Source organism: Marmota flaviventris, chromosome 3, assembly GCF_047511675.1.
Source record: "Marmota flaviventris isolate mMarFla1 chromosome 3, mMarFla1.hap1, whole genome shotgun sequence".
Taxonomy (NCBI): Eukaryota; Metazoa; Chordata; class Mammalia; order Rodentia; family Sciuridae; genus Marmota; species Marmota flaviventris.
The window spans coordinates 15,936,063-15,961,633 of NC_092500.1; the positions used below are offsets into that span (position 1 = coordinate 15,936,063).

Consider the following 25,571-nt stretch of genomic DNA (forward strand, 5'->3'; position numbering starts at 1 on the left):
CCTGTTGGCCGTGGTTCTTCTTGGGCGTGCCCGACGACATCCAGGAAGAGTTGAAGAAAAGACAACAAGTGAACCAAAAAGCCCTCCATTGTGCAAACCAGGAATCCCAGGGACCCAACTCTGACCACCTCGTTGACCATGGCGGAACTTGTAGTCTAGTTGGATCTTCTTGGCAGGCCGCCGTGGGCTTCCAGGCTCCAGAAGTCAGAGGACCATCGTATGAGACCGTGAGTTCATGAGATGTTTGAAACTGAGTTGTGGCGAGGAGACATTGGAGGATTAGCTTCTGCCTTGTGTAATTGACTTAATGAGGTTGCAGACAGCTCTTTCTAGGAAAGGTCACTCTGTTTCTGAGATGAAAATAAGCTTCGTTCAGTGAGGATCTTCCTTGCCTTTAGAAAGAAGTTCTGTCCAAGAATTAGGGGCAGTAAGAACAACACTGCTGCCCCGTGGCTGAAATAGCATCTTGGAACTAATTTAGGAGATAGAAAGGGAAGCTGTGAGGAAAATTCTGACTGGTTCTCTCTTAGGTCTCTGGTGTTTTTGTTTAAAACCAACAAACGAATCTTCCTCCCTTGAGGTTCCATGTAAACCAGACCGCTGTCCTCCGTTTCCACAGAAAGAAATCCTCCATTTTTCAGAACCTACTCTTCTCGAGCATCCCATACCTTGGTCCCCACTGTCTCCTCCTTTCCTGCTAAAAGGCCTGACGTGCTTTGCTCTCAAGTAGCCCGTGGATGGTTAAAAATCCCAAGATGTCCTCACTCATCAGCATGTCTCCCGGGCCAGGTCGTTGTTTTTATAATACCCATTTTTCTCCAGTTATACAAGTTGTGTTATTAACCCCGAGGGCAGCAGTCGGGAATCGTTAGGAGTCGGGTAATTAGCGTGGTTGTGAAAGCCAGGCAATCAGAAGGCAGAACTGGACTGTCAGAGGGAACATCTGATGAAATTCAGAGTTAATTTGGAGAGGCAGCTGTTGCTATAGCAACCAAGCCCCACTCTCCCTTGAAATGGAAAATAAACAGAAAACATGAAGAGTAGTTCAAGTTGGTGTCTGGGAAGAAGGAAGGCCCTTCTATAGAAGAAAAGGGCGAGCGTTTGGGTATTTCAGGATATGCTGTAACAATGGTCAGATTATCTCGTGAGAGCAAAACCTGGGTCATTTCGGATGGCTCGGTTCCATGCCCGCTTTTTCAAGACATCTTTGGGCTCATTTCGCTGATGTTTCTCTCTGGTCATCGAGGTGCTAAAAGTCTGAGCCCTGCAGGTTAGCTTTTGGATGATTTTTTGTAAGTTCTAGTTCAACTGGAATCAGCCCAAAAGTCTGCCAGCAGTAGAATGGATAAATAAACCCGAGTTTAGCTCACAATGGCGTTCTCTATCTCAGTGAGAATAGACCATCTTCAGCTTCAGGACAACATGGATTATTCTCTCAAATGTTATGGTGAGCTATTGAAGCCAGACGCAAAGATATATATATACACTACGTGTTGCATTTTTTTTTTTAAACTTCAAACATAGCAAAACATCCATGATATTGGCTTATATTCAGCATATCCAGACTGTTGGCTTATTTTCATCCCTGGGCAGGGGAGATGGTTAGTGACAGAAAGAGGACATAGTCGGGGGTTGATAGGGTGCTGGCACCGTTGTTTCTTGATGTGAGTGCTGGTTCTATGTTTGTAAAGTAGGGATAGTATTGATATAAGTTGAGTATCTAACAATCTAAAATCCAGACTGCCCCAGAACCCAAAACTTTCTAAGCACCAACAGAACTCCATACATAGAAAATTCTATACCATGAAACTTTGTTTCATGCACATAAGTATTAAAAATAGTGCATAAAAGTACCTTCAGGCTTTATTTATAAAGTGTGTATAAAATACAAATAAATTTCATGTTTAGACTTGGGTCCCATCCAATTATGTATATGCAAATATTCCAAAATCTGAAAAAATCTGAAACGCTTTCGGTCCCAGGCATTTCTGGTAAGAGAAACTCAGCCTGGACCTGTTTCATAGGGGTCATTGTGAGGGCTGACCACTTGAGACCATGGCTTGCAGTCCTTGTTCACTAACAGTTGATTGTGTGTTTAGGGAAGGAGGTTCACTGTCTGGGGATCTGGGAAGAAGTGACCCTTGGACTGTTTCATAGGTCCAGGATCCTGGATGCTCTCCTGGCTCTCGCCTCCATCTCTCTCATCATTCTGGGCAGTGTTTGGTCGACTGACTGCCCTGGGGCTTCTGGTGGGCATGGAGGCCTCCCTGTTCCATTCATAGCGCCTTCTTCCCCCTTCTTGTTCCCTGGCACCTGCCAGCGGCTGGGAGCGCTCCGCTTGTTCCCTTCCTCTTGCTGCCCCTTAACCCTGACTGGTTTTCCCTCCCTCTCTCAACCTGGCAAAGCCTTCTCTTATTATCCCCAATGCCATCCACATAGTAGGTGCTTTGCAAAACTTAGTTGCTTTACCAAAACCCAGGCAGCGCCCCACATGGACCTGGCCTGGGCCGTGGCTGATTCTGGCTGAGCCAAGTTTCTATTCAGGGCCCTGAGTCTCCTGGTAGGGCTGGCATGTCAAGGGCCACAGTTTTCCTTACCATTCTGGAGCCGCTGGGCTTCTGGGTAAAACTGTCTGGCCAAGAGACACAGACTTTCATTTTTTAGAAAGGAAACCCTTCCCAACTGGTGGAAAATAAGCTTTTGCTTAGTGACTAATAACATAAACACAGACAAGGTTTCTGGGCTTATAAATAACCAGTTGTAAAAGTGCCCAAGGGAAGCAGCCCATTTCTCCAGAAGAATGGCCGAGAGTGTTCCTACCACCTCGCTGATAGTGACCTTAACCATGGGCAAGGAGCCTTGGGCTGAGGGTGCGGAAGCTGGTTATTCTTCAGTGCGAATTCCCAAGGCCTTGCTCTTATAAATTATATATCCTAGACTTCTGGAAAAATAATAGGTGATCGCGACGTTCCTTCCTGCTTGAAAATCCTGTTTTTCTGGGGCAGCCATAACACATTTTAAAGAGCCTCGCGGTCGGGGAGAGGAAGATCTTAGGGATTTTGTTCTGCCATAGCTGCCCAAGAGGCAGGTGAAGTATGATGGGAATGGCTTCCATTGACTGAGCACAATTTGGGAGGCGCCATGCTGAAGACAGACTCATTGAGTCCCCCTAGGACCATGTTTGGAAATTAATAACCTCATTGATCTGATGAGGAGAAGTCAGAGGAATTAATGTGTATGAATAATAATATAGAAGCCAAGAGCTTGGAGTCTGCAGTCAGACTGCTGGGGCCCAGTCCTGGTTCTGGCTGTGCTCTCTGAAGCTGTGCCCATCAGTCATTAGCCTAACTGCCTCCAAGGGTGGCGATCTATACTACGAGGATACTCAGAGGACCACACCTATATGGCAGAACTCACGTAAAATGTTTATTAGCATGGGTCCTGTGCATAGTAGGGCTACAACACATGTTGCTATTATCAAGAAGGAACTCAAGAAGCTTCATCCCTATCGCCACACACCTCCAAGTCTAGAATTCTTACTTGCATTTAGCTCACGTAGGTTGCCTTCAGGACCGTGGCCTTGAGACTTGGATTGCTTCCTATGAGCCCGGGTGAAGGGTGAGAGATGCTGTCCCAGAGCCAGGCCCAACCTGGTGGGGAGTTCTCTGACTGGGTTGCCAGCGCATGACATTGAGGGGCTAATTTTATCACTGGGATGCCACCTGCTTCCCACAATGGCTACTGACTAGGTTTTCAGGGTGTCAATAGGAATACCGAGGTGGCCCAGTTGACCTGCCGAGGTTCAGTTAAGGAAACCAGACTGGGAGAGGGCAACCAAGGATCAGCATTTTATTTGTGTTTGACCCGGGAATCTTCTTTGCCAGGGAGATCTTACAGAAGCTGTGCTTCAGTGCATGTGCACGTGATGCTATTCCTCAGCTTCCTCACCATGCAGCCAGTAGAGAGAAAGGCTGGAAACTAGTGAGGATGGACTGGGGTGGTGAGCAGGACTCTTGTACAGGTGGGACCCACGGGACTTGATGGAACCTGTTTTCTAGGGGGTTACCATCCTATTGAGCTGTCCTGAACTGGATTGTGCTTATGTCTGCTTGATGCCTAGCCAGCCAGCTGGATAGGAAGGAACCCAGTCCCTGAAACAGCCTCAGGGTCTACACTAGGCTGTGGCCTCCACCTCCTGGTGACAGTCACCAAGGGGCCAATGATGACTTTGGCCCCTTTAAGGATGCTCCAGACTCGTTGGGGTGTGAGGCCCTTGTTTATTTTCCGGTCAAGGTCTTTCCCTCTTTCTACATTTCCTGCCTTTTTAGAATGGGAAAACCTGCTGCCTTCTCTGGGGCACATCACTCTGTCATTTTAGAGCCTGATCCACACGTCCGAGGCAGCCTTTCCAGTTTCCAAAGTTTATTGTTAATGGAAAGTGCACACTAGGCTGAAATGCTGGCAGGAGCCGAAGCTGCAGGGTACAGCGGGGCCAGCAGATGCCAGAGCAGCCGGTTGTATCTGGCCGCGCCCTCCTTCTCCTGCCTGCCTCTCCCCCTTCATTGTATCATAGAGGTGGCTGGACTCAGAGGGGCCAAAAAGGAACCGCAGGGGCCTGAGCTTCTAGCAACCAGTGACACGTGTGGGTGGAGGGAGACCCAGGCCTGGGACACATTCCAGTTCAAGTCAGTTGTTCATTGGGTGTGTGCATGTGTGTTTGTCTGTGAGTCTGTCTGTCTGTCTCAGTGCCAGGTGCTGGGGATGCAATACTACTAATACCGACAATAATAGCTCACATTACTGAGAGCCTCCTGTAGGTTCAGGCTTTGCTCTGAGCATTGAACTTAGCTGGTCTCAATAGGATCCTCCCAACAGTTCTAAGAAGTGCTTACTAATGTTATTCCTATTTTATAGTTGCCTAGCCTGAGGCTCAAGAGAGGAGAAGCAACTTGCTCAGAGTCCCACAGCCAGTCAGAGGCAGAGCCAGAATCCTTCTTAGGAGTATCCGATTCCCAAACTACAGGTTTTAGCACTCTCAGGGCAGGTTCACATTCTAGGGGGAGGCATTTCCCAGAAAATAATTGAGCGTGTTTTGAAAGTGCTAGGGGGTGGGTGTCCGCCTGGCAGAGTAAGAGGCGGAAGGAGACTTGCGGAAGGCACATTTGAGTGCGGTCTTGATGGATGAGTTGGAGTTTACCTGCAGGGAAGACAGGTAGGGGGAAGGCCAAGGGCAGAGTGGGAAATAGCTCAGAGTGTGTGTGTGTGTGTGTGTGTGTGTGCACATCTGTGTGTCTGAGCAATCGGTTATGCATTGGCAGGTGTGTGGGGGGCCTGATGGGAATAGCAGAAGTTGATGAGGTGGAGGAACATAGGCTGAGGTCCTTCAGGGAGGGCCTTGGGTACCCCACAATTTTATTCCACATCCCTCTCGAGTGATGCATTTCAAAACAATTGTTATTTCTCTTGTTGTGGCTCCGAGGACATCTTGGGTGGAAGCCCAGAGCACAGAGCAGGTAGCAAGGTGGAGGTGGTGCTGAGGACCTAGAGCCTGGCCTTCCCTCTGCCCCCCTGCATTGGTCGTGGATGTCTGCCTGGAACCCCCAGTTTGAATGTGACTGCTGGAGAGCCCCAGAGCTGAGGAGAGCAGCACTTACAGACATTGGGGGAGGTGCTGACTGTGGTGCTGAGGAGGTTGGGAGAGAAGGGCCAGAGCTAGAGGCAGGGACCCGGCTCAGGGGCATCCCAGACTGTGGCTCTATGGCTCCCATCCTTGCCAGGAGCCAGAGCCAGCCTGATTCCACCAGCGCCGTCAAGTAGCATAACCTCCACGGGCCTCAGTTTCCTCGTTTTTCAAATGGCAAAATGACAGATACTTCCCGAGAGCTCACCATGAGGTTCAAATGAGTTTGTGCAGGTCCTCAAAACTTACACGAACCTGGTGCACGGTCAGCACAACATGATTATTTTCTGCTGTCCAAACACCAATTATGAAGTTGGAGTTTATTCATTAAATAAAAATTAGGGCTGGGGTTGTAGCTCAGTGTAGCACTTACCTAGCATGAGGTGAGGCCCCAGGTTTGATCCTCAGCACCATATCAAATCAAATAAAATAAAGGTTCAATTCTTAAAAAAAAAATTACTTGGCCCTATAGTATGGCAGAAAGATAGACCAACCCTCGTTACGTTCAGGTGGGAGAAATACACAGAAAGGATGTGAAATAGGGGTCAGAGGGGCCCATCGGGTAACACAGGACTCAGTGACGTCCCCATTGAGCAACTTTGGGTTTTATTTTGAATGAGAAGGAAAATCCAAATGGTTTTGAGCAAAGAGAGGACAAGATTGGGCACCTGTTTAGGGGTGAGGGTAGGCGTCAGATCCAGCACCCGGTCCTTGTGGAGGCGCTGGTAGGTGACAGCTGTGTGTTTATTGCCCCCCCTCTGCCCACAGCAGAGCTCCTCTGGTGGGAGGGGGTTGTGAGGAATGATCTTGGCAACGGTGGTGTTGGTGTCCTCAGAAAAGAACCACCTTTCCCTCGATGCTGCGAAGGCGTGTCCACTGACGCAGAGAAGTCCGTTGTCCACCCGGCTGGGAAACTTGCCCGAGTCCTCGTGGTGTGGGGTGGGGTGCGCTGGTTTGTGTCCTGACCCCTTGATCGCTGTTTGGCTGGCTTCACCCCCATCAGCGACATCGCCGCCGTCCTCTCTCTCACTCTGCGGTCACAAGTGGGCTTGCTGGATAAACGGGGTATTTATTTATCGCTTTTCCCCCCACCGCAGTGTTTGAGAACAAAGATAAGATTGTGATCATCATGGAATATGCCAGCAAAGGGGAGCTGTACGATTACATCAGCGAGCGGAGACGCCTGAGCGAGAGGGAGACCAGACACTTCTTTCGGCAGATCGTCTCAGCTGTGCACTATTGTCACAAGGTACGGCCCAGCCTGACCGGCAGCTAGGGCCACGCAGGGCCCCGTGGATGTGTCATTCTTTCCAGATTATACAAATGATACCTGTTCATTGTGATATAAGAAGAAAATCACGGCTATTCAGAATCCCAACTCTAGACCTCTCTTGGCTGCCTGGAAAGGCACTCATGGTTCCCGTCTTTCCGTGCTCTGTATTTTATTCTTAGGTGCCATTGGGAAGCACCGCTGATGCTGTTTTCATTATTTGAAGTGTGTGAACACTTGGATTCTGTATGAATGGGGCTTTCTTATGTCTAATTAGGAAAGCCAAGAATGTTACAATGTAAACCAAACAGCTCCCAGGGTTTAGAACCAAACAAAAGCAGGCACCTTGTATTCCATCGTCCTCCTCCGGGAGACGTGGTTTTGAGCATTTCTGAGTTCAGAGTGCCTCCCTGAAGGCTTGGATTAGGACAAGAGCAGCAGAAATACATGTTGTCATTCCTCTCCAGTCAGTGCTTTTGGAGATATTAGGAAATGTCAGAAGGAAAAGAAAACAAGCAGCCAAGATCCTACTATAAACGTGGCAGCCGGTGTGCTCCTGAGCGCGGCTTCGGCTGCACACGTCCCTCCTGCGGAATGATGCTCAGATCCACACAGCTCCCTAGAGGACAGTTGGATCTATTGCCAAACGGCCCATTCTCATCTTTCGGCTGGTTCTGTGTCACTGCAGTTCAGCTTCCAGTCTTGCCAGTGTGCCTGATGGGAAGCTCACACAGTGTGGCAGTGACCCGCTTAGGTGAGGCCAGTGTCTTTGGTCTCATTCCTCTGCTCTGTGGTTCACCTTTCATCTGCCCCTAGTCCTGCTGAGCCCAGAGGGACTGTCTTCCTCTACCCTCCCAGTTCTGTAGGAAGTACCCTGTGGTCCTCAGGGCAGGTCTCCATCACTTTCATGGGTCAGAGGACCTTGGCCCAAGCGCCTTTCCAGTGGGGGATGCACACAGACAGGCGCGGCCTGGGAGCCCCGCACTCGGAGCTGCCTGCCGACGCACTCGGAGCTGCCTGCCGACGGCTCTGCGCCTTCCCTGGGAATCCCGTCTCAGACAGACGTGGTCTGTGCTGCCTGGGACATTAGGCTTTCACACAGCGGAATTACATTCCGACAGAGAATCCCCCTGCTGGTTTACAGGCGCTGGGGGAGAATGGATTCCAGTCATTTTTCCCTTAACCACACAGCAAGTGACTAATGCTCTCCTGTCCTTGTCGCTGGCGGGGGAGCGTCATGACAGCAAGAGCAGCCCTGAAGGATGGAGGTGCAGACCACCGGGCGGGCGCACTTCTTTCATCTGTCAGATGTTTCCACTTGCTCAGCCTCCTCCTTCCTCTTTCTCTCTCTCTTCCGGCCGCTCCTATTCAGTTCCCCTCCTGTCTTCTCATTTCAGAACGGTGTGGTCCACCGGGACTTGAAGTTGGAAAATATACTGCTCGATGACAACTGCAATATTAAGGTAAGGCTCTTGCCTCGCTGATTGATAGGCAGAGTCTGGGTTGCAAGGGGCTGGGGGCGGAACCCCCTCTGGGCTGCAGCCTGGGATGAATGAGGCAGCCACTCACTTCCCTTGCTGCAGGCAGATTCCGGAAGAGCTTGGCTTGAGCTCTCAGTTTAGTGCAGTTCTATCCGACCATCATTAATTGATCTCCTACTATATGCCAGACTGTGCTTGCTGCTGGGGTGTAAAGAGATGACCGAGATACAGTTCCTGCCCTCAGGAAGCTCCTAGTCTAAAGTCATCCCCCCAAAAGTACTTAACATCAACTAACACATATTTCATATGTATTTCACATCCTGTTTGACTGATATTCCCTTAAATTCAGTCTTCATGACACCCATACATCATTTTGCAGATAGGGAAACTGAGGCACAGGAAAATCAAGTAATTTACCTACCCAGAGTAACACAATGGTAAGTAGTGGAGCCATGAGCCCAAGTTCATGTCACCAAGTTGGTTTTGCTAGCAGGGCCCCACGTCTCCTACTTCTCCCTCCGACCCGCTCACCCCTGACACCAGCCGCAGAACTGGGAGGCTGACCAAATTGATGGTGGTGTTGGCTGTTGGGAAATTGCAAAGGATGGAGTTTACTTTTATGGGGAGTATTATTGCTGGCTGCCGTCGGAGCTGGAGAAAGCTCTCCTGGCCAGCAGGGTTCAAGTGCCTCCTGGGGAGCACTGTGAATGTCCTTTTGATCACGTCTACAAAATAAGCAAATACGGTTTCAAAATAAACGGAGCTCGCTGCATGGGTTTCATTATGAAATGGCCTCAGTCTTACCAGCACCAGCAGGAGCCCTCCAATTGGCCACTTGTGACGTTAGTGCCTTATCCCTGGTCCCCGGACAAAGCATGGGAACGGGTTTGCACCCTTGTCTCTTTTGTTGTTCTTGGTGTCAGTGGTGGGGTGCGCAGCGAGACAGTTCCCAGCTTGGAAGGATGGAGTTGCTTTTGTAGATCATGGTGGCAACCTCTGGTCACCACCACCACCCTTTGAGAGCCCCTGGAAGCCACATCCTGGTGACCTCTTGTTCTCCCAGAGTAGCTGACCTCAGTTGTACATTTCCATATAGTCCGTAGAGTTCAGAGGAACTACTGGTCAGTTTCCTTAGGAACAGGAAGTGAATGCTCAGGATCTTTCCATTTTGGGCAAAGTGACTGGATTATTCTAGAAGGAGCACTAGATGTGGTGTTAGAAAATTCTGGGCTGTGTGACTTATTAGCTGCTTCACGTGGGGAAAGCCACACAAACCTGTTTCCTCCACTGTACAGCGGGCAACAGTAATGCCCAGCGCGTTTGCTGTGGGCTGTGAATGAGATATTCTCTCTGTTCAGTTCTATTAACTGCTAAGAACGGTGTACAAATGAGTCAAGGTTAAGAGTAGTGGCTTTGGGGATGGATAGCCCGGGTTTGCATTGCAACCCTGCCCCTTACTAATGGAGGGTTTTAGGTCAGTTATTCATTGGTCTAAGTCTTTGTTTTCTTATCTGTCAAGCAGGGATGCCTCTTCCTATCTCTGGGGATTATTGTTCATTCATTTTGTTCATGTGCATTATCTGTGTAGTTACTGTGTGCAGCGCCCTGTGCCCAGTCCTGGGGCATCAGTAACAACATGGAAAATTTAGACAATACTATAGTGAGAGTGTTGGCACTTACTGATGCTAGATGAGAGCCACCAAGTGTCTGGGCCCTGGAGAGGGAACCGAGAGGAAGCCATCTGGCTGACGGTGCTGGGTCCTGGGGAGTGGGGGTCAGGTCCCACTGCAAAGTTGGGTCCCGGCCTTCTAAAGGCTTGTGTCATCGACCTTGGTGACTTTCTCTTCAGATTCTTCCTGCCACCTGCCCCCGGAGCCCTCAGAACTAAATCCAGTCTTTACAAGGCCTGGAATGTGATCCTCTGCCTGGGGATTGTGTTCTGTGCTGCACTGTGACCTCTTTGTCCTATGATGTAGTCCCAGAAGTGATAAGGCACATAGCTTCCTGCAGAGTCATAGAATTCCCCAGTGGAGGAGAAGAATGGTTAGAATTCTGACAGCAATTGTGCAGGGGACAATGGGGCAGGAGCCTGGAAGGATGGCCCATGTCCGTAGTAAGCAAGATGGCAGTGACAGGGGACCAGCTCCCTCTATCTAGGACCCTCGTATGAGGTAGGCAAACAGCACATACAAAGAGGAACAATAACATTAAAGTTTGGACATGTCTTTGTCTTTTCCTTAGGAATTTCTACTCCTGGCATTTCCCAAGGTAGAGTATGTGTGTGCGTGTGCGTGCACACACACAAACACACACACATGCACACAAATCAAATCTCTTTTTTTTTTTTTTTGGTTCTTTCTCTGCTTATTCAAGGAATCCTAAGGTCTGAGAATCCCAGAGCTTGAAAGGTTGTTGAGAATCACTTTCCAACCCCTTGCTTTAGTGATCAGTCTTGAGTCTCAGTGACGTGTTCCTGATCACGCTGTGAGCCCGAGGTAGCCGTCTCTGTTTCCCTGGTGTGTCAAACAGTGCTCAGCACACAGTAGGTACTGAGGAACTGTCGGATAATGGAGTGAAGGAATAATGGATTAGAACTCACATGTTTGACTTCCAGACAAATTCTCTTTTTCTTCCTCTCACACCCACTTCCAGGGTTTATGAAAATGGACTTCAGCTGGTGTTGATTTGTCTTCCGGCTGTATACCCTCAGCACTTCCTGACTCAGCGTTTTGGCGAAGCATATTTAGAAAGGGCACTTGCTGACAAAAGCAGCCAGACACATGGCCACAAGCTGGCCTCTCGTGTCCATCCCCGCTGGACTGGGGGCCCAGGGCACAGATGGGCTATCCCCTGGGGATGGGAGCGGCAAGGTCCTGCCTTGAGGCTCTGAGGGTGCCTCTCTAAATGCGGGTCCGTCTTCTGTGTCTAGAGGGTGGAGGGCTTGGCCCTCTAAGGAAGCCACTGGTTTTAAACTTGTGACACGTCGCTGCCATCTCGGTGTGGGCCATGTAGCTTGCGCCTCTCCTCTTCCCTGCCTGATGTTGATTTGCCCAGAGCACATCTGGCCTTGGAAATTATTTATCTGGCCAAGGCGAGAGGGTGTGGTTTCTAAAAATACTCACACAGTCAGTCAGCAGAAAGAATGAGAGCAATGCGCTGCTTTGGGTTGCATTCCGTGCTCTGTGGAAGCATGGACTAAAATAGCACCCGGCGTAGCATTAATTTGCAATTAATAAAAAACGGGCCAGATTCACATCCCACTCCCTGGGAGAATGGAATGCTGACAATTCCCAGAGAAGACTCCTGTACAGACTCCTCCCAGTGAGAAGAGGGCCCGGCACCAGGGTCAGCCAACCTCCTCAGAGAGGGCTGGGAATCTGGTGAGCTCCCAGGGCTCGGGGTAGAGGGGCATAAGGGAGATGGCCTGCTGCCCCCGGTGACAATGGAAGCGCTGCTGTGGCTAAGAAAAGAGGCTTTGAATGGCCGGGGACAAGATGAGATAGAAACCTCCGGGTTTTAACAAGACCGAGGCTTGGGATCACTGGGATCACGGGCCTCTGGGCTTTGATTATTTGAATGCGAGAACTTTGCATTCCTGCACTAATCAATTCATTTGTTCATTCATCTCTCCACTGTGTGTGTGGGTGTGTGTGTGTGTGCGTCCATGCATTCACTCACGTAGTTCTGCACTTCCTCATTGAGCAGTTGAACCTCTGGGTGATATTTGATCAGAAGTACTTAGCGAGTTCGCCCTGTGTTTTTGGCCTTGTGCTGGATGCTGGGGATTTAATAGTGAATCAGATGACCAGGTCCCTGTCCTCTTGGAACTCAGAATCTGGCAGTTGTTAAACCGGCAGTCGTGATGGACACAGAGGTAAATGAAGAAGCTTAGGTGCTTCCCCTCGTGGATTTAGGATTTCCAGTCGGGGGTGCAAACCAATAAGTAAATGACGTCATTGGTGCAGAAAACCCACTCAGGTGAGGTGGAGCATGCAGGTGCTGATTTAGCTGGGGAGGTCAGGGAAGGCCCCTTAGGTGGGACTTGAGCTCCTCGGCCCACCGAGCTTTCTCTGGCTTCCTGACCCTGGCGCACATGGTTCTGTCTGGAAGGCCCTCCCCACTCTTCTCTGCCTGCTCTGCTTCCGGGAAGCATTTTCCAAATCTGATCCCTTGTGCCATGGGGTGTGAAGTGCTGAAGGAGCTAGTGGGTCTGTCCGTCCAGGGGAAAGGACCAGAAAGCCTTTGTGGAGGAAGTGGTAATGGAGCTGGGTTTTGAAGGATGGATAGGAGTTCAACAGAAAGGCCTGCGACAATGGCCCTTCAAGGGAAGAAGCCACAAACTCAAGCATAAGGCGTAGAGAGTGGAAAGGAAATCAAGAAGCCAGGTTGCTCCCAGTTGCTTACTCCTCTGATCCCCAGGACATCCCCACCAGGATGCTCTGATCACCCGCATCTTGCAGATGAGGAGCCTCCTGCAGTGAATACGTAGTGGGACTGGCCACAGCCGTGTAGCCAGCACTTGCCTCTAAGGCTCTACCCTTTACTGCCAACCCCCCAATTTGCCCCCGGTCCAAGAGAGCCCCTCGTAGGAAGGCACCTTTTAGTACCTGCTGTAGTCCGCCTTACCAGGAGGCTTGCCGACAGCTGTCTCTGGGAGAGAATCTCCGAGGGCTTGTTGTGGCGGGGGAGCCAGGTGTCCTGAGTCGCAGTGGCTGGAGCAGGTGGAGGATGCCAGAGTCCTGTGTGCACTGAGCCGCAGGACTGCTCCTCCGCTCCCCTGGGAGGTGGCCTCCCGGATGTGCCCTTGGGCAGCAGCTTCTCCAGGTTGCTCGCGGTTGCTGGTTGCTCGTCTCTGGTCTCTCTGGAGAGGCGGTGTGAGCGGAGACCTTCTGAAGACGAAAGCCTCTCGCCTCTGCTCATTGCTCCACTCCCTACCTTCAGTTCCTGACTGCAGCTGTCATGGTGAAGCCCAGCAATTAACTCTGAGGCCGGAAGGGAGCTATGAGAGTGTCTCCCTGGATGGAATCACCCATATTCTCATCAGCCACCTGAGAGCAGTCACTCCCCTGGGTGTGAGCTTTAGGGCCAGGACGGCCCTTCGCCCATGCCTCAGGCGAGCCATTCGACCCCTGAGTGCCTCGGTTTCCTCATCTGCAGAATGAGGAAGGCCTTGTCGTAGGTTATTTGTGAGAACTGAGGGCACCGAGGTATGTGGCGCTCACAGATGAGCATGTGGCTCTCTGAAGAGCTGTCACTATTATTATTCTTACCTCATTTAACCTGACTTTGGTTGTCACAACACTGTGCTTAGTGCTACTGCAGTTCCACTTCCCAGCAAAGGAAACGGAGGCTGCGAGAGGTTAAAGTCGTAGCAGCTCCATTGAAGGCCTGCTGTGTGCTGGACATGGTGTAAACACTTTCACTTGGCTTCCTACCAGTCCTCCTGGGTGGGTTACATGATCATCACAAACCCATTGTACAGATGGAGAAAACCAGGCTCAGAAGCACTGGTGGGCAAGTGAGTCCCCTGGAACTTGTGTTGAAATGCAGGTTCCCATTCAGTGGGCTAGGGCAGGACCCTCAGTGCCCCTTTCCCGGATGCTCCTAGCTGATGCTGATGCTGCTGGTCCAGGGACCTGATTGGAGCAGGGCAGATTGACTGATGTGCTGCAGGTTAGCTTTGGTAAGAGGTGAGGCTGGGATCTGAACCCAGGTTCTGAAGCTCTCCATCCTACTACACAGCCTGTCCCGACGGACAGGCCTGTTTCACACATGGGTGATGATAATATTCTGTGGCTCTAGTGCTTTCAGTACAAAGTTTGCCCTGCTCAGCAAACAATGGCTAAGTCAGTATAACCATCGGTATTATTTCGATGTCTATAATTCACAGTCAGCCGGTGCCAAGATTGTGCCAGAGGCCTTACTCGAGTATTCTGCAGCCCACTCAACACCTTTATGAACCGAGTTCTGTCATGAGTCCCATTTTGCAGAAGGGGAAATCAAGTGGCCTAGCAGGTCCTACCGATTACCTAGGAATGACGAGGCCGAGGCTAGCCCCAGGGTCCCCTGGTTCTGATAGGTCAAGTGCCACAACACTTCCTCTTAGACACTACAAGTGGCTGTCAGGCTGTTGTGTCTGTTGTAAGCACCTCCCTTTATTGGCTGTCAGTATCAACAAGCTGATGCTCCCTTTCTTACCAGGTGAGCTCGTTATTCGCAGTGATCTGCAGTTAATCCTTTTTTCATGGTGGTAAAATATACATCAGGTAGCATAAAACTTACTGTCTGTAGGTGCACGGCACAGGGCATGAAGCAGGTTGACACCCTTGTGCGACCATCACTGCCCCGTGGTCCATCTGCACGGCCGAGTCTCCACGCCCATCCAGCACTGAGCCTTCTGCTCCCCGCAGCCTGCCGGCCATCATTCTGCTTTCTCTCTCTCTGAATTTGTCGGCTTGAGGGACCGCATATCAATAGGATCAGACAATATGTGTCTTTTTGCATCTGGCTTGTTTCACATGTGCCCTGTCTGCAGGGTGCCCCTGGGTTCTAGCGAGGTTAATCCTTTTGAAATGTGACAAATCACTCCCTAATTTGTCTTTTAAACTCCGAGCTTCATGAGCTGGGCACCCCTCTAGCGAGGATTGGTAGTAACTAAAGCTTCTAAAATTCGGGCCAGGGGCCTTGACTTTCCCATTCCTCTGCATAGAGGTGGATGGGCAGCGCCACTCATAGAACCAGGAGGCTCTGAACCAGGACCAGGCAGGGAACAGGCCGCACAAGCGCGGGCAGAGCTGGTACCTCTCTGCAGACCTCGCCAGGGTGCGGCAAGGCGCTGATCTCAAGCAGAGCCTGGTGGCTTCCCTGCTGGGAGTCCCCTCAACACACAGCTCACATTCTGTCACAGAGAACCTGGACAGTGGAGACCCCCATGTTCATGTGCTTGGTTTTCTTCTTTGTGACCTTCAGCAAAGCGTCTTAGGACCCTGAACTGCTGCTTCATTTCCAGAGCAAAAGTCAGGATGAGCATCATCAGGGCCCTTTCATGTGGAAACCAGTTCTGGGATGATTGTTTTTGTCTTATTCCGTTGACATTTAATATTTCCAGGACTTCAGCTTTCCCTCCCTCTGCCTTTTCTAATATCCTTTTTGCAATTTGACTTGGTGTTTTCACTTAGTTCAGGTGGTGCTTTCAAGTGATATTTATTGGAAAAAAAACCCTAATTAATTACTTGTGATGGAAAAACCAGTATCACCTATTAGGAATAGAAGACAAGTTCAAAAATAAATATAACAGAAACCAAGAGCATCATTAAATTCCAGCTGGATCCGGTTGCTGTGAGGCGGAGGCCTGCTCTCTCTGACACCTCTCTGGAGGGGCTCCAGACCCACTGTGGCCCACCTGAGGCCTTCTCTTTGACTCAGGTCAAAGGACAGAAAGAGAACCCAGCCATGATTAATGTATCACTTTGCAATTCAAAGCTGCTTAATTCTGTGATGGTTTGGCATCTAAACTTCTCTATTCTATAGCTATTCTGATATTGGGATAAGCTCTGCGTCAAATACATTAACTTTCTGGATTTAAAGGTGGGAGGCAAATATTCATTTAGTTCCAGTTCTATGTCAGTTACTGCTGTAAGCATTTTATGAACTTTGTGTCAGCTTCACCACGTCACTGTCGGGTGGATAATTTTCCTGCCCTCATGTTACAGATGAGGAAACTGAGGCTTTTAGAGTGGCCACATCCCCTCTGGTCATGGGTGCTGTAAGCTCCACGTGGCATTAAATCTTGGAGCTAAAGCCCACGTTTGACTGGCTCAGGGTTTGAGAACTCTGCTTGTGTTGATTAATACTGCTTTTCCGTTCAAGTGCCAAGAACATGGGCTAATCTAGATTTCTATTAATCTTGTGTCAGCAGTAATGACAGTTTTACAGGAGAGGCTGATAAACATCAGTCTGTGAGGATGGGAGTGGGCCACAACGTAAACACACTCTCCAGCCCAGCAAAAAGGGTGCCCAGACCCACTGGAACCTCCCGGTTCGGTGCCAGTGTGCACGTGTGCCGCGGGAGCCTCTCAAACACACGTGTGTTTGGAAGCGCCTACGTGCCCTGGGCCCCGTGAGCTCCTCTGTGGCTGCAGCCAGAGCGAGGCTGAAGCCTGGGGACCTCTTGGGATCCCCAGGACTGCACTCATTCCATTCCTCTTCTGATTGACAGGGCACACTTCATAAAGCTCCTGTGAGCGAGTCAGGGGCCTTGATAAGAAAGTGGAATTCGGGGCAATTAAGTGCAATCTGAGCCCCGAGAATGTGTTTTTCTGAGGGTGGCTGTACACCAGCTGCTTTCAATGACATTCCATTCATTCAAGGATGACTTTTTTTTTTTTATAAAATAGGCTTATTCTAGGGGCTTCGTTCAGAACAGAGCCTCAGTGGTGTTCAGGCTGGGCTGTTCTCCGGGCACGCGAGTCACTCATCCTACTTATAAGCCTCCAGTGGAAACCAGCCTGGGGAATGGCAGAAACCCACAGGGACTCTGTGTGCAAGTCTGACTTAAAATGTGCAGGTGGCCCCAGGGCAGCGTGGCCCAGAGACATAGGTGTTTACATTGCCGCTTACTAGTTACATCTTAGAAGGAGAACCTCATCTCCTTCTTTTAAATTGTGGCAAAATATCCATAATGTAAAACTGACCATTTTAAAGTATTTTTGTCTGTACAGTTCAGCAGCATGGAGGACATTCACATTGTTGTATGAATGTGGTTTTTATAGGATTAGAGAATACAACAGTGCCTGTGAATCATGATTTGTTCAATAAGCAGTTAATTTTATTATTATTACTATCTTTTTGCATTATCTGTTAATTAGCTTGTGATTTTCAAAGTAGAATGCATACTGTTCAAAATATAATGCTTGGTGGCAAGTGTTTCTTGGGTAGGGACAGGTGCTAAGCACTGGGTGATGACAGAGATGAGGGGAAGATGTGGCACCTGCCAAGTGCCTCAGGGGACTCAGAGTCTGGTGGGAAAGGCAAATATGTGTATGTAGGTGTATATACGTGAGTATAGTGTACAGATGTGTACGTGTGTATATATGTGTACACATGCTCTATATGTACATAATTACATGTGGAAGTACAACTGTAAAGATAATAAAACACTCCCAGAAACCCGAGAAGGGAATGATCCCAAGAAGCGTGCGGTACAACTGATGTGAGGTGAAGTGCACAAAACTTGGGGTTTATGAAGCACTTTTGTTCTCAAGGTCTTGACTTGCTTTCTTATTCTCACATTAATTCCATGAGCTAGAACAGGGTAGGATCATGGATTCCTATTTTCTGGTGGCTCAGCAGAGGTTCAGAGTTGCTGAGTGACCTGCTCAGTGACAGAGTTTAGGCTGAAATATGAGGACTCAAAGCCTGATGTTCTGTGTGCACATTATATTGGGTCAAATAGAGCTCTGACCCGAGTGTGGGTGGATAAATAGTGCTCTCAGTTGTGTAGGTCAGAATTTCCCACAGTGTGACGCCCATACTACCACAGATGCAGTGTGATTTGGGATAGACCATGGAGAGAGAATTTTTAAATTAATAGTCATACAATAATCTCCCCTCGTTCAGGGTTTCAATTACTATGGTTTTAGTTACCTACAGTGAATCAGGGTCCAAAATCATTATATTGAAAATTCCAGAAATAAACAATTTTGTGTATTTAAAATTATGTGTCATTCTGAGTATTGTGTTGAAATCCTCTGCCATCCATTTGTATCCTGTCTGGGAAGTGAATCATGCCTTTGTCCAGTGGATCCACACTGTATATGCTACCCATCCATCATTCACGTAGCCATCTTATTTATCACAGTGACTATTGTAGTGTTGAAATGTCTGTGTCAAATGACCCTTACTTTACTTAATCATGGCCCTAGAATACAAGAATATGATGCTGGCAATTAATCTTATTACAGTATATTTTTATAATTGTTCTATTTTATTGTTAGATATTATTGTTAATGTCTTTTTGTGCCTGTTTATAAATTAAACTTTACCATAGGTATATATTTATGGGGTAAATGCAGTATGTATAGAGTCTGGAGCTGTCTCAGGTTTTAGCATTCACTGGGGGTCTTGGAGCATGTACTTCACAGATGGTGGGGAAGCTATAAATGCTTTAATGTTCATCAGAAATATCAAGCAGGTGACTTTGTGGGAGTTATTTCTCAGAGCAAGTCTCAAAGTTCAATAGAGAGTCCATATGAAGAGTAATTGTAAGTAACAGAGCATGCGGTCTGCAGATGTGGTGGAGCTAGTAATGGGTGCTGGGAAACCTTGGCCCTGTAGTGCTGAATTGTCCTTGGATGGAGACTCAGACTAGAGAGGAAATGGCCCAGGTGCCCTCATCTGCTCTCTTTTGAACTGGTTTAAACTGGTTTGAACTGATGGCCAATGCTAACAAGTCTTGTTGGGTCTTCTTCTCTTTATAGATTGCTGACTTTGGGCTCTCCAACCTGTACCAGAAGGACAAGTTCTTGCAAACATTTTGCGGGAGCCCCCTCTATGCATCCCCCGAAATCGTCAATGGGAGGCCTTACCGAGGGCCAGAGGTAAGCAGGCTGCCTGGTGTACAGGGGGTGAGGCAAGAACTGGATCTGGGAAATTCCAGAAGAGAAGCAGAGAAAACTTGTCTTCATATGACGAAAAAAGCAATAAAATCTACACCTGGGAGAAAATTTATAAAATCCAGGAAAGCCCAAGAAAAACTAAAGTTGCATGCCATCCCCCACCAAGAGACAGGAACTTAATATTTTTGCGACTCTTCTTTTAGAGTTTTACAGTGTAGACCTCTGCACTTCAAGAATAATTGAGATCACAGAAATAATTGGGATCATCTAAAAATAGTTGAGATCAAGTTAATAAAGGGCAAGATATCCATAACGTGACATATATATACACATAAATAAAGTCTATCTTACCCTTTATTAACTTAAAATTATATTGTGACATCTTCCAAATTTATTATCATTAAAAAATGATTTGTAATGACATAATGTCATTTTGTATGAATATGACATATTATATTTATAATCTCCCCTAGATTTGGATATTTAGCTTTTCCATATTGTATCAAAACAAACAGAACAAATGAGCAAAGAAAGAAGAAACCCCTGACTCTTCAAGTGAATGTTATTTTGCACATAATTTTAATAGCATAAGTATTTCTTTCTTTTTTCTTTTTTTCCACATTTTTTAAATTGGTGCATTAACACTTCTACATATTTTGGGGATTTGTTGTTACATATTCATACGTGCACGCAATATGACAAAGTAATTTGACCAGCATCCCTCCCCAGCGCTCCCCGCCCTCCGCCACCCATTCTTGGTTTCTTTCCTCTGTTGATCTCCCCTTTGATTTATTGGAGATCCACCTCCACCTTTGTTTTCCTTTTCCCTCTCTAGCTTCTGCATATCAGAGAAAACAGGAACCCTTAACCTTCTGAGTTTGACTTATTTTGCTTAACATGATGGTCTCTAATACCATCCATTTTCTTGCAAGTGTCATAATTTCATTTTTCTTTATGGCTGAATAAGACTCCATTGTGTATATGCACCACATTTTCTTTATACGTTCATCTGTTGATGGACACCTAGACAGGTTCCATAGTTTGGCTATTGTGAATTGTGCTGCTATAAGCATGGGTGTCACTGTAGTAAGATGACTTTCCTTCTTCAGGATAAATACTGAGAAGTAGGACAGATGGGTCCTATGGTGGTTCCATGCCTGTCTTTCAGGAGCCTCCATACTGATTTCTGTAGCGGTTGTACTAATTTACAGTCCCGCCAACAACAGGACATGTATTTCACTTAGGAAATATGTTTTAATGGCATCTTGTATTTCAGGAGAGATGTATTCCTCTGTATGCCTAAAGCTTTCAGGGCTGCTGCAAGATGTATACGTATAAAATGGTTATTTTGAAAGTAGGTTAGTTGTGGGTGATGATTCTCTTTTAAGATGGTTCTCTTTACAGAGAGGTTCATCCACTTAATATCCTTTAAATAGCAGCTGCTCAGTGTGTGGAAATGTTTTCTTCTAAATATTTATCTATTCCAGAGTGTTTGGGGCAGGGCTGGGGGGTGAAGAGAAGGATACCAGTGTCTCCACCAATTCCCAAAGAGAAAGTCTTTTAAAACTAGACTGTAAGGGAGGAGCATGGGGTTTAGTTTACAAAATTGCAGGAACTCAATGCTGTAAATTTATCTTAGGCAATGAGTGCTGCTTTGGTGATGATCGGTATCCGAGGTTACAAGCTGGCGATCTCTGATCTGGCTTTATTTGGCCACATTTGTCCTTATAAAAAATTGAACAAACATTTAATAATTGGGAGATTTCATAGAAAAGTGTGGTTTCTGACTTCTCTTTGAAAACAAAAGGTGGTGGTGGTGGTGGGCCCTCGTTTCTACATGGCAGCAGTGATCCAAGGAGAGGTGGCCTATCCGAGATGGGTGGGTGCCTTCTACAGTGAGTGTATCTCCAGCACTGTGCATCGTACCCCAAATTCTTTCTTTCTCTGTTCATGTTGGTTGTGTGCCTGACTCTTGTAAGATTTCCACTGGAAGCCTCCCCAATCCATTTGAAGAAGAAACAGGAAGGAATTGATTCCCATATTAGGAATGAAGAGTCACATGTCCCAGTTTTACCCCCTGGAGAAACCTTGTAGCTGCCTTGTGCCTCTGTATTCTCATCTGTCAAATGGGGCTGAGAATAATCCAAGCCCTGCTTGCCTCACTACAGTGAAGATCAAAGAAGATAACCTACTTAGGAAAGTTCTTCAATAGGTCAGGCCTGCATTATGATCAGTTGTCAGGCTGTGGTGGGATCCTGTCTGCCAGGGGCTACATTCAGTTCCTGGGGGCGTTGGGGGTGACTTCTCTCATGCTGTGATGCTGATGGTCTGGAACGCATCCCAGGAAACTACTTCTCAGCTCCTCTGTGTCCTGTTTCTCTGCTCCAGGTGGACAGCTGGGCCCTGGGCGTGTTGCTTTACACCCTGGTTTACGGAACGATGCCCTTCGATGGTTTCGATCACAAAAACCTCATTCGGCAGATCAGCAGCGGAGAGTACCGGGAGCCGACGCAGCCCTCAGGTGCGTGCCCTGTGGAGGGGGTCAGCTCACCTGCCCGGCTCACACTCTGCTTCATCTGTGTGTCGTGAGTCGCCCGCCTTCCTCATTCATCTTTCTGGAGAGCTGTCTTTGGCACAGCTGGCTCGTGAGGCTGCTTTATCAGACTTTCCCAGGTGAACTCTGCTGAGCAGATGTTCCGCATAGCAGCTCGGGGGCTGGTCTCACTGTGTGAACTTGGGCAAGTCAGCCTCTTGGATTCAGTTTCTCTACGATATACGAAGTCCCTTCCAGCCATGTAGACATAGAAGCCACCCTCCCTGGACTGTTAGTGCCACGAGGGTGCCCGTCACCTCACTGCTGTGCCTCTGCCTAGGTTGGCTTAGGGCTCTGTTTCACTATCTCTGGTTGCATCACGACTCTCCTGTTCCCCAAAACAAACTCAAACAACTGCTATGTGATCTTATCCCCCCGTCTCTGGGTCAGGCAGGGCTCTCTGGCCTTGCTCGGGGCTGCTGCTGGGGCTGACTATCGCACCCCTCAGTGCTTGTCCCCGTGGTGTCTCCCTGCGGCCTGTCGTTCCAGGATAGAGCCTGGACGTGGCAGCACTGGGCTCTAAGAAGGAGGGAGCTTCCCAAGGAGGGAGAAGGAGCTGCCAGTGTTCTTACTGACTTGGCTAGGAAGCCTGCAGGCTCTACTGGTTAAAGCAACCCAGGTCATAAGCTCCATCTCTTCATGGGAAAGCCACATGTGTGGACAGTAAGAGCATACAGGCGGCCACCGTGGAATGAAGTTAACGCAGGCATTTCAGTTATGTACATAATGTACACACAGTCAATCCTCATTATCCACAGTAGTTACGTCCTTAAAGTTGCTGCAATCCCACCGAACCACTGCTTCTAGGGAAAATACAGTCAGATGTCCGTGAACTTCCAACCACAATGTATTTGTCTGTTGATCAATGCTTATCTTATTTTTGTATATTTATTTTTAAAGTCCTTAATTTAATACGTATTATTGATTCATTAACCTCAAACTCCATGGCCAATGGCACTTTTGCTCCTGTCTGAACAAAGCATGTAATGTATGTTTTTTTCCCTCTCGGGGCACAGGACAATCTTTTTTGCACTTGGGGACACTTGCACCTGGGAACATTAGAAAACACTTCAGTAATTTGTGTAGGTCCATTTTAAGTGGCAGAATCACAGCAGAAAGTGCAAAAATGTGAAAAACATGGCACAAGTAGGCTGAGAAAGGGACAGTCGTTTATGGTCCAAAAGCTGGCACATGTGTGCACGGGTGACAAATGCTTCACGCTCCGTGTGTGTGCAAAAACAACGGCCACGGAGCTGCGAAGTTTGATTGTGGGATAGATACATTTTAGTGAGTAGGAGAATTGGCAAATATGGAATCCGTGGATAATGAGGACTGACTGTTGTCTATATCGATATGCACATGTCTATCTGTCTGTGTGTTTTTTCAATAAACCAGTCTGTTCTTTTTGGGGGAATTTCAGGGTGACTTCTGTGGCGGTTCTTATTTACCTCACTAGCTAACTGGTGCCAGTGAAATCTCTGGCACGTTGTAGGGGTTTAGGAAATGCTTTTTGAATGACTGAAGGATCACCCTATTGCTTTTCAGGGGTGCCTCTCACCCCAGCCCCATTGCTGGGTCTTTGCCAGCTACTCATTGCTGTACGAGTGGCTCAGGGAGGCGGCAACTTCCCAAGATAGAATTCATCTCCTGTGGGGGGCTGCATGGTTTGATCCTAAAAGTCAACTTATTAGCTGTGGAAGTCACTAATAATGTTCTATAGTCTCCTGAACATCTCTCCGGGCCTTTCCCCCAGTTCTCTGGCGGCAGAAATTTGCAATTTTTTTTTTTTTCCAAATGGGCTGTGAACACCTAGTAGCAGATACAGGTCAGCTGCTGTCTGACCCATAGCTCGGTGGATACAGATGCCACTTATGTCAGACAGGGAAAGAGGTGAGCTCACTGGGTGTGGCTCTCAGAAGCTGGCTAAGACCTCAGGGTGAGGCCAGCTTGGGGACAGCGGCTCTCCCTGCCCAGGTATGTTAGGTAAGAGCCACTCCTGGCACAGAGGAGCTCCTCTCTGTGCTCTGCCTCCAACTCCTTTTTCCCAGTGACCATGAGCGCTGTGTTTGGATGAGTCCACCTTCAGAGGAGTGACAAAAGCCATGGTGATGGACACCTTTTCCTTGGAGTAAAATGATCTTCACCAAAAGAGTAGGGGTCCCTGCTTGGGTGGGGTTTGAATTCTTTGGCACTTGATGAAGGCCTGGGATGACAGAAGTTCAGTAGTTCCATGACATCCCTTCGCTCGTGGAAGAACAGGCCAGGATGTCATGGCCTGTGCTTCAAGTCTTGATTCTGCTTCTGATGTGCAGTCTGAAAGGCTTGGGCTTCTCGCTCCAACATGTAGCTGGACCAGACCTGCAAATGGATTTTTTTTTTTTCCTGGTCAACTCCAAAGCCCCCTGCGCAATGGCCTGACTTTTTCTGTCTCTCGTCCCCTAGATGCTCGAGGACTCATTCGGTGGATGCTGATGGTGAACCCCGATCGCCGGGCCACCATTGAGGACATTGCCAACCACTGGTGGGTGAACTGGGGCTACAAGAGCAGCGTCTGCGACTGCGACGCCCTTCATGACTCCGAGTCCCCGCTCTTGGCGCGGATCATTGACTGGCACCACCGATCCACCGGGCTGCAGGCTGAGGCGGAAGCCAAGGTGAAGGGCTTGGCCAAACCCGAGGTCATGCTGGAGCGACAGCGGTCGCTGAAGAAATCCAAGAAAGAGAATGACTTTGCCCAGTCTGGCCAGGACTCGGTGCCCGAAAGCCCTTCCAAGCTGAGTTCCAAGAGGCCCAAGAGCATCCTGAAGAAGAGATGCAACAGTGAGCACCGCTCCCACAGCACGGGCTTCATCGAGGGGGTCGTGGGTCCCACCTTGCCCTCCTTTAAGATGGAGCAGGACTTGTGCCGGACTGGTGTGCCCCTCCCGAGCTCCCCCGAAGCAGATGTGCCAGGGAAACTGAGTCCCAAGCAGTCGGCCACCATGCCCAAGAAAGGCATCTTGAAAAAGACCCAGCAGAGGGAATCGGGTTACTACTCGTCCCCAGAGCGCAGCGAATCTTCAGAGCTGCTGGACAGTACCGAGGCCATGGGCGGTGGCCTCCCCTCCCCCAGCCCCCCGGACCTGGCCAGGGTGGCTTCTCACAGCCTGTCCTGCCGGAGGAAGGGCATCTTGAAACACAGCAGCAAATACTCAGCAGGCGCCACCGACCGGGCCCTCGCCAGCCCCGAAGTGCCCACACTGGAATCCTTGACAGAGCCCGGTGTCCCCGCTGAGGGCCTCTCCCGAAGCTACAGCCGTCCCTCCAGTGTCATCAGTGACGACAGTGTCCTGTCCAGTGACTCCTTGGACTTGTTGGATTTGCAGGAGAACCGCCCCGCCCGCCAGCGCATCCGCAGCTGCGTCTCTGCTGAAAACTTCCTCCAGATCCAGGACTTTGAAGGACTCCACAACCGGCCCCGGCCCCAGTACCTGAAGCGGTACCGGAACCGGCTGGCAGACAGCAGCTTCTCCCTCCTCACGGACATGGATGACGTGACTCAGGTCTACAAGAAAGCGCTGGAGATTTGCAGCAAGCTCAACTAGCCCTCCAGGGCACCGGGGATGGGGTGGGTGGGGGCGAGGGAGGAAGGGCCGCAGGGCTTGTGCTAACAGGCTGGTTACCTCTCTGCTGGCCGGGACAACAGACTGAAAAGGGATTGGCGCCGTCTGGCTTGGCCAAGTTTACAGCCTTGAGCCAGCACCTAAAAGGGAGAAGCAGGCGCCCAGCCAGTTCTGCCAACTGCTAGTCAGAATTTGGGTCCTAATTGGCATTCGCATACGGCATCTCCTAGAGGACCAGCTGCCCAGGGAGGGTGGTGTTGGCTGGCGCTTGGTGGGAGTGGGGAGCAGACGGGGAAGGAGGCATTTCCCTAGAAGTCATCCGAATGCTT

At 49.0% G+C, this 25,571-nt stretch overlaps 1 protein-coding gene across 1 annotated transcript in view; it reads left to right on the forward strand.

Annotated features, from left to right (window-relative positions):
- Positions 1 to 25,237, forward strand: part of Nuak1 (NUAK family kinase 1) — a 64,270-nt gene extending 39,033 nt beyond the window's left edge. The window contains exons 3-7 of the mRNA XM_027930180.2: positions 6,778 to 6,929; positions 8,348 to 8,413; positions 18,910 to 19,029; positions 21,436 to 21,568; positions 24,083 to 25,237. Coding sequence (XP_027785981.1) covers positions 6,778 to 6,929; positions 8,348 to 8,413; positions 18,910 to 19,029; positions 21,436 to 21,568; positions 24,083 to 25,224 — 1,613 coding nt within the window. The 3' untranslated portion in view covers positions 25,225 to 25,237. The remainder of the gene's footprint in view (positions 1 to 6,777; positions 6,930 to 8,347; positions 8,414 to 18,909; positions 19,030 to 21,435; positions 21,569 to 24,082) is intronic.
- Positions 25,238 to 25,571: the final 334 nt, after the last annotated feature.